A 13549-nucleotide genomic window follows, 5' to 3' on the forward strand; every position below is an offset into this window, starting at 1 on the left:
TTGCTGCAGTGAACACCCTGGTTTCAAACTGCTTGCATTATTGAAAATGTTTATTTTGACAGACATTTCTCCGCATACCTGATTCCAAAACACACATTCCAAAATACTTTAAATTATATAGTAATTATAAATCCCCTATTTTATAAGTATTAGAAAGAAAAACAAGAATGTCAACAACTAAAATGAGCCCCATAATTTATGCAACAACTAGACGCATCAAAGCTGAGGGGAAGGGAGAGCTCGCCCAACAACCTTCGTCTAACATGGAGATCATCTGAAGTTCACAGACACTGAAATCCAGATAACATTTACCAACCACACTACCACTCAGCCATTTGGTCCTTAAATCCCAAGGTAACGTGTTACGGATTTCAATTCTACAAGCAGCTTCTGTTACGTCACGGAACATCTAAAGCCACCATTTTTCAGGCTCTAAAAAACGAACCATGAAAGAACTCTAAAAATCCAAAAGGCATTACCTGGTGCAGGCTGTCGTTCATTCCACTCCGTTGAGATTAAAATTTCTACAACTTTTATGAGGTGTTCAGTATTCTCAGAGCTACAAGAAAAAAAAAAGTTTTATCAGAAACCTTTTTTTTCCTCAACAACAAGCTCATGTTCATTCATCCACATTCAAGCCAATGTGTTTGGTGTAAATGTGCCCATGCATCTGTGAGCAACTATCTTGAGAATAAGGTTAATGATCAATCAATCACCTCAGGACTGTCCCCATCACCCCAAAATACATGCTTCTCTCCTTTTGCCTTACCTGGTTGCCGGGAATCTGAAAAGCAGAGGGCTGAAAAGTTCAGAGAGTACTCTTGCGTTCAGAAGATTCTTGCTGGAGGTTTGAGAGAGCTTGAAGAAATGTTTGAGCAAATACTGAAGTGTAAGCCAATACTGATGAGGTATGTTAGGTGCCCTAATGAGCTTCTTCAACAGCTGGATATATTCTTCAGAGCTTTGTACTTCTATAGAGTTAAAAAAAAAAAAAAAAAACAAGAAAAGAAGAAGACTAAGAGTCTGTTTCTAGATATCAGTAGCTAAACACCTAGAACATTTTTCTGTTCTGCATCTACAGATGCACAACAAAGTCATGATGAGTGGCGGACAGGACATTTGTTCTTCTCAGTACAAAAGGCAATGCGAGAAAGGAGAAATCTCAAGTCAAATGGAAATGCAAGAAACTTTTGGTGTAAAAAAACCACAAGAGGATCAGGGTGTGCTGGCAGAGCTCTGCCCTCTATTGAGCAGCTCTGAGTGTGATTGGCTAATTCAGAGGAGCATCAGATAAGTATCACAGGGTTCAACTTTGAAGGTTACAAACCACAATTTCCTGTCCCCAGAGCACTTGAACTGAGCATTAGGCTCCTAAGCCTGAGAGTCCTCTTCCCTCAACACATTTTGTAATGGCCACTCGAGGAAAACGGTATGAACATCGCTAGTCAACGGTCTCAGTCCCTGGTTCCCTGAATCCCAAGATGGCACTTGGAACACTGTGGCCTTCAGTGACGTAGTGAACTTTGTTAATACTGATAAGAGGTTAACAATTAGCCATTTCAACATGTGGACAGTCTTCCTAAGCAAACGAGAATCTGGCTCTCCCAATGCATGCCCTGGTAAGGGAGGGAATTTGTGCTAACGGGGAGGGTGTCAGGGAGGGGCAGATTCCTACTAATAATTTCTACAACAGCTCTCTTTATAGGCAGCATCTCATACAGTTTACATGCACATCCGCATCTCACTGTATGGTCACTGAGGTTTTCAGAAAAGAAAACAAACCTTGGGCTAAATAAAGCATTTCGTTGTAAACGGCTACTGGAATGACAGGATTCGGTAAGTCCGTAAGATAGCGTTTGAAAGCGTCTCCTAAAACGTGCACATCGACCATTTCCAAGTCCACGGAGGCGGCATCTAGGACAGAAACATTTTAAAAAGCATTTCAAACATTGTGTACATTGGCAGGGCCGATTTTCTGTACGTGTGACTCAAATGTGACACATGAAAGTAAGCAGTATGAGGACAGATGTAAAAGACTTGAGTTGTTATCAGCAGGGTTCCTCACAGGGGTTGCGCCTGGCATTTCAAATAGAACAATTTTTCTTTGTGGAAGTCTGTCCCCTAAGTTACAAGCATTTAGCATGATGGCCTCTCCCCAGGATCCCAGGGGCACATACTCGGACTCTGGGGTAACAACAATGGAAAACAATGCCCCCATTATGAACTGAGTTGTGTCCCCCACAATTCATATGCTGAAGCCCTAACTCCCACTATCTCAGGAGGTGTATTTTGAGATAGGGCCTTTATTGTCATTTTTTAAAGTTTATTTTATTTATTTAAAAAAATTTTTTTAACGTTTATTTATTTTGAAAGACAGAGCATGAGCAGGGAAAGAGCAGAGAGAGGAGACACAGAATCTGAAGCAGGTTCCAGGCTCTGAGCTGTCAGCACAGAGCCCGATGCGGAGCTCGAACCCACAGACCTTTTTTTTTTTTTTTTTATAAATAGTTTATTGTCAAGTTGGTTTCCATGTAACACCCAGTGCTCATCCCCACAAATGTCCTCCTCCATGCCCATCTCCCCCCCACACCCATTTGTCCTCAGTTTGTTCTCAGCATTCAAGAGTCTCTCCTGGTTTGCCTCTCTCCCTTTCCCCCACCATTTCCCCCCTTCTTCCCCCCATGGTCCTCCGTTAAGTTCCTCCTAATCCTCCTATACGTGCAAACATATGATATTTGTCCTTCTCTGCCTGACTTATTTTGCTCAGCATAACACCCTCAAAGTCCATCCATGTTGCTACACATGGCCAGATTTCATTATTTATCAATGCCATGAAGTATTCCATGGTATAGATAAACCACATCTTCTTGATCCATCTGTCCATGGATGGACACTTAGACTCTTCCCATGTTTTAGCTATTGTGGAGAGTGCTGCTATGAACATTGGGGTACATGTGCTCCTATGCCTCAGCATTTCTGTATCCCTTGGGTAAATTCCTAGCAGTGCTATTGCTGGGTCATAGGGGAGTTCTATTGTTAGTTTCCTGAGGAACCTCCACACTGTTTTCCAGAGGGGCTGTACCAGTCGAACCCACAGACCTTGAGATCATGACCTGAGCCCAAGTCGGACACTTAACTCACTGAGCCACCCAGGTTCCCCTTTCTAAGTTTATTTTTATTTGAGAGAGAGCAAGCAGGGGAGGGGCAAAAGGTGGAGGAGAGAATCCCAAGCAGGCTCCACATGGTCAGTGCAGAGCCTGATGCCGGGGTCGAACTCAAACCCTGAGATCATGACCTGACCTGAAGTTGTACACTTAGCCGACTGAGCCACCCGCATGCACTGAGAAAAGGCCTTTAAAGAGGTGGTTTAATTAAAATTAATCCATTAGGGATGAGCCTGGGAGGGAGGGAGAGAGAGAGGAGGGGGAGAGAGGGAGGGAGGGAGGAAGGGAAGGAGGAGGGAGGGGGAAAGAGAGAGAGAGAGAGAGAGAGAGAGAGAGAGAGAGGGAATATCCCAAACAGGTTCCACATTTTCAGTGCAGAGCCCGACGTGGGGCTCATACTCTCAAACCATGAGATCATGACCTGAGCCAAAGTTGGTTGCTTAACTGACTGAGTCACCCAGGTGTCCAAGGTATCCTTGTAAGAAGAGCAACTTTGGACACACAGAGATGCCAAGAGCGAACGCAGAGAGGGAATGCAGCGTGAGTACACAGTGAGAAGGTGGCCATGCGTACACCAGGGAGAGAGGCCTCAGAGGAAACCAAACCTGTCTTGATCTGGGACTTCTAGTCTCAAGAACTGTGAGAAGACAGGTTTGCGAATGGAGTCACCCAGTCTGTGGAAGGCTGTCATGGCAGCCCTAGTGAACTAAAGTAGCCCCTCATATATTTCCAAATACTGTCTGGAGGGTGCTTCTGATCTGAGAAGAGTTCTGTTTAGGGATGGCTAATCACGTAGTAAATCCTTCTAAAACCTCAACAGGAAGACATGAACTAATCTATCGGTTAGATTTCCTAAATTTTGAGTCGCTAAATACTGCATCTCAGAATTAATATAAATTTACCTCAAAAGAGTGTCTGAAGAAACAGTAAGACACAGAATTTTAACAATCTCAAGAAGAGTCATAAAAATATTTATAACGTTTTGAGGACATTGTCAGGCAATTCAATAATGGGGGAATACTAACCCAAACCACTCTCCGAGTGCTTAGGGTAGAGAAAAGCACCAATGCTGGCAGAAAGAGGCAATGCTGGGGCAGGAAGACCACAGGCATCTAGATCTTAGGGGAAGCATCTGGTTGCTGCTGAAGGATTGCACACCCAGTGATGTGAGGGCTACCTCGAGGAAGATCATCCGGAGACTGCTGTACTCAATGGGCAAAAGGTAAGCCGAGGAACAAAATGCTACCTTTTTCAACAGCTTTACTAACTGTGGTGTTAAAAAGAAGTCTGAAAAGAGCACTGCTGGAAGTGAAGAAAACACTTCTGGGAATTCAAATTTTAACAGTTGAAAATGTGTGAGACATGATCAAGAACTAACATAACCTGGTGACTGACTGGATTAGGTTGTGGCCTCGGAGAGAATGAAAAGGAATCCATTTAGTCCAAGTGTTGCAGGCAGAGTAGAAGGTGGTGTCCTGGAAAGCCATGAAGGGAGTGCGATACTATAAATCACTCTGGGTTGAAGCTGAAGTTACCTAAGTACTTCAGACACATTGGTATCATAAACCCAAGTCGCCCTACTAACTTAGGCAGACCTTACCAAAGAATCACACACCAATAAAGCTCAGAAAAGTCCACCTCGTAGAAAATGTGGTTAAGTGAATTGGAGGGAAAGAACTACTAATCTCAGGCAGTGGAGAGGCAAAGCGTTCTATCACTTAAGTATCCTCTAGAGAACCACCTGTGGACTTAATGATCTCTAACAAGGAAAAGGTCTTTGCATTAAGGACACACATTGGAAGTAATGCAACTACTAGGGGCCTGTCTGACAAAATTGTGTGTGCCTCACTGTTAGGAACACTCCACAGCCGCTGCCCGCTTCACAACCTGCTGCACCCCATACCCTTCACACCCTGTACGCATCATTTACTATGTCTCTTTGCCCAGAAAATTAAAGTTACTTAATTTGCTCATCTTAAAGAATGTGATACCATTTGGCAATGTGGTATATAACATGAAGATGTTCAATATGCCACAGGTCCCTCTCTCAGGGGAGGGCCACGTCTCTATCATGACACTTCCCAGATGGTATGGTAACTAAGTGTTCCTCTTCTAGACTGAGAGCACCTCAAGGGCACGGGCTGTGGCTCTTACCTGCTCTTTCTGCTCCCCTCAGGGCCCAGCACATAGGACAGGCTTGCTGAATGTTTGTGGACTGGGCTGTAAAAACCCTCAGACTACTGTTAATTCACCCAAGACCTTCTGGAACACATGGAGTGTATTCCAGAGAGGATTTTATAGCCTTTGAATCAAATCGTCTTATTTCAAGTCTTGGGATAGTTTTTGGATAAGCTCACCTTATGTCAAATCCACTAGAGTTGATGACATAGGTTTTATGGTTTTTAATGTAGCTTCTAAGGCTCCTTAGAGCTTCTGACTATTGCTCCGTTAAGTCTCCTTTTCTGCATTACAACTCTCCTAACAAGCTCTTCCAAGAGCCACAGGCATCTGTCATGTGATGACTTTTGTGGTTAGCGAGGCGAGAACTACACAATCTATGGGTCTGGGATGGAGGGGTTGGTATCCCTCTTCTGCCCCATTTTTCACTGAGTCTGCTCAGGAAGGTAACTGGTAGGCTCTCTGGCATCTCAGCCTTCCTCCCACTGGAATGGAGTCCTCTTCCCAGCTCATCTCTACCTAAGGGAGCAGTTCTCAGGGAGGTTTTCAATTGTTGCCCGAACCCAATTCCCAAGAGACATCTCGCAACGTCTGGAGACATTTTTGATCGTTACAACTTGGGAACGATGCTACTGGCATCTAGTGAGTAGTGGACAGGTGTGGTGGGGCTAAAGGAGCCTGATTTTTTTTTTAAGTGATATATAATTAACATACAACCGTACATGTCATTATAACAACATGATTTGATGTTTATGTTACAAAATCATCAGCCACAGTAAATCTAATTAACATCCATCACCAAAGGTACAGGATTTTTCTTGTGATGAGAACTTTTATTATTAAAAAAAATTTTTTAATGTATATTTATTTTTGAGGAAGAGAGAGAAACAGAGTGTGAGTGGGGGAAGGGCAGAGAGAGAGGGAGACACAGAAAGCAGGCTCCAGGCTCCGAGCTGGTGGCACAGAGCCCCACATGGGGCTTGAACCCACGAAATGTGAGATCGTGACCTGAGCCAAAGTCGGATGCTTAAACGGACTGAGCCACCCAGGTGCCACTGTGATGAGAACTTTTAAAGAAAAGGCATGCTTCAGGGTGGGGGACCTGCTTGGGTGGTTCAGTCCATTCAGCATTAAACTGAGTTCCAGCCCCACCGTTCTCTGTTCTCTGCTGTCGGCACAGAGCCTGCTTTAGATACTGTCTCCGTCTCTCTGTCTCTCCCCCTCCCCAGCTTGAGGGCACATACTCTCTCTCAAAGACAAATTAAAATATTAAAAAAAGAAAAGAAAAGACCTGCTTCCGGTTAAGAGAAACCAAAACAATGAGAAAATTCAAATGAGAACAACAAAGGAACAATTCGCTGTAGGCCAATACAGTAGGAAAAAAAAAAAAAGAGTATGGACTTTTGAGTTGGAACAATTTGGGTGCAGGTCAGAGCTTTGCCATCAGCAGTAACTAATATCATAAGGGTAATATGTAGATGAAATAAAATAATTTAGGAGGTGCTAATAAAAGCAGGCCGTTATCCTTCACATCCTTCCTTTTCAGATTCTGGTAATTCGCAAAGTTTGGTTAAAAGCCATGAATTCTTTTCTCTCTCTCTCTTTAGTGTGACTTACCTCTGAGCTTCCTCCAAGATATTACAATATTCTTATGGACTGAAAAGTCCTCAAGCTATAAAAAGTTCTGGAAGATCCACTCCCTAAATTTAGATAATGTTTTACCCTTTCTCTTCTCACAAAATTCACTTTTATCAAACAGAATCCAAACGAAACCAGTTTTCTACCTGTGTGACCTGGTCTCAAGTGTGGCAGGAAAGCTGCCTGTCAAAACATACTGTTGACGTAATTTTGGTTAGGTATTCCATCTCAGGAGGGGAGGTGAAGATTTGTTTTCTTGACCTAACCTGCATCATCTGTCTTCAATCACATTGAAAAGTTTAACCACTATTTCTCAAATAACTCTCATTGCATCGGTCTCTGATGTCTAAACATTTCCTGTGACTGTTGTTCAGTTTGACCAATTTTCTGACCAAAACATGCATCTCAACTTCAACTGGCTAAGGACAAAAATTCACTGTTTCTTTACCACTCTGGTCAAGCTGTAAGAAATAAAGGTACGTCTTTCACCTAGAGCTTTTCGCCGGTCAGCTCGTACCGACCCAGTCTGGGGAGTGAGGCAGGAGATGTAACTGTCAAGGGACATGCCTTGCATGTGCGTGACACTGGTTTCCATGCACGAAATAAAAATGAAAGTTCAAAAAAATTATTTTCAAACTTCAAACGTCTGGGTGGTGCATTTCAAGTGAAACTATTTACTGACAGAGATAGAATCTCCTTCTTTCCCAGAAACATCTCTTCTAGAAACTTTGATGAGCTGCCTCATTTTAAAGCTGTCTCACCTTCAGAGTTTTTCATGGACTACATGCTTTGCACAAGTGTATGTCTCAAAGAGCTTCCTCCCCAACTGGGTTTCCTTCCTTTGGTTTCCTAAATCCGAATTCAGTGAAATAATGTGAGGCAGAAAATTACTTTTCTAAAAAAAATTTGGAGAGGGGATGAAGGATTGGAGAGATTCTACAAATGACAGAGAAGATGACTTGCCAGGATGATCGCCAAGTGAATTTATTCACATTTATAGTTTTATTCTGTTTGGCAAAGAAGAGGGGGAACAAAGAGTAAAGCCACCACTTGGTTGAATTAATTGATGTCCTTTAACCAATGGTGTGTGGGAGCTGGCTTGCGCATCGCCAACTGTGCTCAATTCTTTCCAAGTTGGAGTTTAGTGATAACATGTTGGCAGCCTGAAACTGACCGCAGTGGGCATATTTACACCACAGAAATGGGCAACTACTACAAACCAGGGTTCCCCTACCTGCCTGAGCATTGGGTTTACCAGCATACCACTGAATATAACACTATCATGATGTTACTTAATATAAACATGGCATGAAAAAGCAAATAAGCATTTGGAAGGAAGGAAGGAGGGCCAAAAAAAGGGGGGGGGGAGGAAAATGGAAAAGGTCAGAAGAGACATTTGTTAAATGACATAGCCTTATAAATATTTTTTAAGCTGATCCAGATGAATCAGATGTAGCCAACTGCACAGTCGGAGAAAGATGGTCGATACACAGAGCCAGAGAAATCCCAAGAGGGTGTTCCTCTCTTCTGCAACTCCTGCACGACCCAGAGGCTCTTGGCTGTGAGGAGAGCCAACATGCCTACAGCAGGCACACACACCCCAACTCAGGAGACAAACATCAAAGGTCAGCGCTGGTTTGTGTTGTTACCATAATAGGGCAGAGGGAACTGTGTGTGATTTCTGAGCTTCCTTCAAACTCAGAAAGCTGTATGATCAAGTTCAAGAGTTGTGCGCTTTACCTGAAACTGAAAGGTAAGAAACCGTGTCTCCCATTTGTCTTTCTAGCTCCATGACACTCACCACAATCAAGAAGCTGTCGTAATTCTGCCAGGTTGCTGGAGCTCTGTGTTCTGTATAAAGTTGAACATTCCAGACCTAAGACACAAAACAGACTGAGCATGCAAAACACTGCTCTCTGGAGAACCTGTGGGCCCGCTGCCAGAACGACATTCCAGTTTCCAGCCCCTATCTATTCTAGATGTGTGTACCAAATATTCTTGGAAGTTAACTCCTACTATTAATCGTAGCTGGCATGTCAATACTTTTGGCGAAGTCGTCTGGCCACTAAGGAGCAAGTTAATTATATTTATTAAATTACGGAGAATTTAATAGTTTCCATACAGTAACTACATGTTAATATGGAGTCAGGAATCAGACCAAGGCTGTTTCCCCAGGACACGGCAACAAAGAGCTTATGTGTCTAGGACAAGTGGCGAGAAGCTTATTTAGCGAGTGCCCAACTGACAAATATAAATTGCGATACCCACGAAATAAGGACAAAACAAACTAACGGATTCCCTCTACCAGCCAATTACCTTTCTTTTCAATGGCTTCCACGAGCTTCACAAGAAAGGGTGGAGCAATGTCAGGAGGGGCAAACTGCTCAGCAAGATCCGGCAGAGCCAAAGCTGCAAATGAACAGAATCCGACAATTACATTATGTTTAGTTGGGGGTAATCAGATGCCTTAGAGGACAATGTAGAACACTTAAACACAGAACAGTTTAGTTCCACCTGACACCAGCAAACTCAGGCCTGAGCAAGATGGCGCCCTGTGCTGAGCCCTGCACCTCAGAGGGCTCCTCTCTCTGGGCCTCTTCCAGCGGTCTCTTCCTGGAGTTTTGGGGGCCCAGAGGGCAGGCCTACTTCTCTCCTGGGACACACTCTGGAATACTTAGCTAGAATCTGGGAAGGTCCTGCCCAATTAGCCTCTCCAGGCCTCTTCCCCAGGCCCCTCCTCCCCAGGGCAGACCTCTCTGCCAGGGTGTGCTGCTGTGCCTGAGGTACATGGGCTGGGGCTGGGGGCTGGGTGGGTGTGACTCAGGGTAGGATGGAATTTGAATGTCCCAGAGCCCCCTCCGTGCACGGCAAAACAGGCTGGGAGAGTGGTCAGCTCTCCCCAGATCACCACGCTCCGAGGCAGAACTTGAAACCCAAGAACTGGCCGCCGGGTCACGATGAAGCAGTAACTGTCCAGGCAGAAGGATGGACCGGATTTGACTCAACAGTTCATTACCATAATTTAGAACTTTAAAATATTTAGACACAGGGCACTTGCAGATGATCACTGGCCACATGACATTCCAATTAAGCCCCTGTGTGTGCACCCGCTACCAAAGCCTTGGTTTGCTATATTTTGGTCAGTTAGCGTCTTAAAAAATGTGATGCTGTCACAAACGGTTTTTCCACGCTTTATTTACGTATTTTACAAATCGTAGTGACACAAGAAGAAACTAACTGGATTAACACACAAATAATGGCCTTCAACATTACATTAATAACTGTATTCTCACTCCAAAGCTACACAAAATCATTTTAAGTAAAAATATCCATCTCATAATATACCAGAAGAGGGAGCTAAACATATTCACCTTATTTTTCTCAAACTGCAAAATACACGTAAATGATAGTCTATGTAAAAATACCTAAAGGTGCAACCTTTCTATTAGCCTGCAACATGTAACTTTTTAGACACAGTGCATCACTGTGCCCTCTTATCTAGGAATAAATCGTTTAAAACCCTTAAGAAAGATTAAATATTTATAATTTTGTTTCAGTGAGATTTTAGTGGTATGATTATTATAAGCCATTTATTATGTTAAGCAAATTTCTAATGAAGCCCATCTTTCTAATGCTAAGAATAATCTTAGAACAAGAAATTCACAACATGTAAGTCAGGTAAAAATTATATTCAATGCTGAACTCAGAGAGGGAAGTATGATTTATGTCATGTTACATACCCTAAACCCAGCAGTGCAGGAGCCTTTTAGACTGCCATATGCCCTGTGACAGACACATGTAATCTTTCCACTAAACTCTACTGGCCATTTAAGTACCCAGGATAAAAGGAGAAGAGCTAAACAATGGAAGAAAATCCCACAGCAGCACTGTCCAGTAGAACTTTCTGTAAAAGATGGAAATGTTCTATTAGCTGTGCTACCCAAAAAAGCAGTGACTAGCCAAGCAGTCACATGTGGCTAGTGAGCACTTAAAATGGAGCCACTGTAGCTGAAGAAACAAACAAACAAAAATTTAATTGATTTAAACTGAAATAGCTCTATGGGCTAGTGGCCACCCTATTAGAGAACATGGCCCTATATGTCCTGAGCCTAGGGCATATATGTCAAGAGCAAATAAAAGACTCTTAAATTGGCTTTGTGCTACTAAGACACCACCATAAAGCCATCCCTGGGGACAGAGCTTCCGGGCATAGGGCTAAGTGACATCTGTACTCAGGGCACGAAAAGTCTATCACAACTTCTTAGGTGACTCTATCTTACTGCAACGTCGCTTAAACATGTTATGGACTTCACAAAGGCAGGAGAGACATGCCACTGACCCTCTAGGAAGTTAGTTACTAGGCACAGAGCTGAGTGGGAACTTCATCTCTCCTGTGTTCCCTACCTGAGCCTCTCCATCACGTGGAGAACCTGCTAAGAAGACAGATTCCCAGGTACGACCATAAACCCCCAGAATCAGAAAATCCAGGAATGGAGCTACTAATCTAGTTTGGATTACTACTAAGTTTTAGGACATGCTACTATGATAAGCAAATTCATGTGGGCAATTCCTTAAAAAAAAAAAACCCAGCAATGACATCCCCCAAATCTCTAAATGTTAAAATCTCAGTGTATCTGAGACGCACTGAGAATACAAATGTCTTGAAAGGGTCATGTGGTCTTTTTCATCAAAAGCACTGTAAAATAAAAAAGGATATGCTGTAAAATGAAAAAGCATACCATTTCATCTTCTTTGATAAACTATAAACTACTTCCTTTTGCCTCAGAAAAACATCAGCTCGCAAAAACGCCGCCCCCATAAATGCCTCCTATGCTAAACCAAGTGATATATATCATCCCATCAGCATATGCAACAGAGAAAAACCTAAGGTTAGAAATGGTGGAGAGAACCATCAGCAAGAATTCACTGTAGCGTCTCTCCTTAGCCTTCTCAAACTTCTAGCTCTCACTAAGTAGCACACAGCCAAGATGCAAAAAGCTAAAGATTAATTAGTAAATACACAATCCCACATAGCCATGCAATAGTCGTCCGGCTCTGTCCCTGCCCTCATAAATTACTTAGGTCTTTTTTAATTTAAAAAAAAATTCTTTAAAGCTGGCACCTGAAAACGGAGTTACTTAATAAAGGTTTATCTCCCTCCAGAATCTTATCAACACAATCATTTCTGCAGGCAAATTTGAAAGTTAAATTAGCTGATAATTAAAGATTTCACCTAATTGCGATTCAAATATGCACCAGCAGTTGTTAGATTCCTGGGTTGGCAAATACTACATATAAAAGGGTTTCCATCTCTCTATTTGTTCACTCTGGCTTGAAGAAGAAGAAAAAAGGAAAGAAAGGAAAAACCTTCTTTCTTTAGTTCTTTCAAGGTTTCTTTGGCAAAAAAAAAAAAAAAAAGAAAAAGAAAAAAAGAAAAGAAAAGAAAAGAAAGAAAAAAGAAAGCAAGAAAGCAAGAAAGAAAAGGTAGTTTGCCTTCAGTATCCTGAGCTACAAAATACCATATGTTTCACTCATAACCTGTTACTTCAAGTTTTTGAAAAGCACTGTGACAGCCATCGGGTACCTACAACAATCTGGGAGCTTTTCTCAAAGAGCACATCACAATACAAAAAAAAAAACGAAAACAAAGCTAGATGTTCTATAGGGAGTATAGGTACTCTTCTTATGATGGAGGCTAGTGAATTTCCCACTGAATTTTTAATATTGATAAAAGCTGTATTACTCAAATGTATGAATCACTGATTCAGCTGATTAAGGCTTTGCAATGGGAGTTTTAAAAGATAAATTTTATAAAGAGAGGTCTTACTTTTAACTAACAATTCAAGGATTTCCTATTCTCTTACAATATCTGTGATTCAATCCATTTCCCCTTAAAAATATTTAAACATAGGGAACGTGTAGCCCTACCCAAGAAGCCTTTAAAGTGCACATTTTCTCCTATGGGTAAGGGGATCAATCAATATCACAAATCTAAAACGTATTCTAAGGCAAAATACTAATTATTTCAACAATCCTAAAATCAACGATTCCTCTAATATTATTAAGTACACAAGGTCACTATTTCCTTTTCCATTACATTCCATTTTAAGAAATTCTAACAGGAAACTACAATTGGTAGGCATTGTCAAATTTGGCAAGTTGTTCTTTGAAAGGTCCACAATAAAGCACCACATTATATACAACAAACTAAAACATAAAGGAAGTAAAAAAGAAAAAAAAATGGAATATATAGATCATATACGGTGACTATCAAACAAAACACAAAATGACACAGCATGGTCCTCATGAAGTTTATATATACATTTTTATTAGGTTTCATCTTTCAGACAAATTTTTATAACTGAATTAGGAATGCTTTTTGGCTCTGAAAATTGCTGGAGCCCATGTGTTAAGTCTGAGCCAAATCTACTCTTAAGAATCTGGGTGAATTCAGATTCCCCTATCATTTTTTGGTCCAACACAAGTTTTTGACTTAGTGGAATTATTTTTCATCAAAAGAAATCAGTATTACTTAAGGAGAAAAGAAGACAAGAAGGAACAGCAAATGA

General features: G+C 41.9%; 1 protein-coding gene across 1 annotated transcript in view; it reads right to left on the bottom strand.

Moving 5' to 3' along the window:
• PIK3R1 (phosphoinositide-3-kinase regulatory subunit 1) overlaps positions 1-13549 on the bottom strand; it is an 82893-nt gene that overhangs the window by 17185 nt on the left and 52159 nt on the right. Inside the window, exons 3-7 of the mRNA XM_039216925.1 lie at positions 9297-9389; positions 8782-8856; positions 1783-1914; positions 770-971; positions 480-559 (exon numbers count right to left, since the gene is read on the bottom strand). Of these exons, the coding sequence (XP_039072856.1) occupies positions 480-559; positions 770-971; positions 1783-1914; positions 8782-8856; positions 9297-9389 (582 nt within the window). The remainder of the gene's footprint in view (positions 1-479; positions 560-769; positions 972-1782; positions 1915-8781; positions 8857-9296; positions 9390-13549) is intronic.

Source organism: Hyaena hyaena, unplaced genomic scaffold (genome assembly GCF_003009895.1).
Source record: "Hyaena hyaena isolate Hyena2069 unplaced genomic scaffold, ASM300989v1 scaffold_659, whole genome shotgun sequence".
NCBI classification, from domain to species: Eukaryota; Metazoa; Chordata; class Mammalia; order Carnivora; family Hyaenidae; genus Hyaena; species Hyaena hyaena.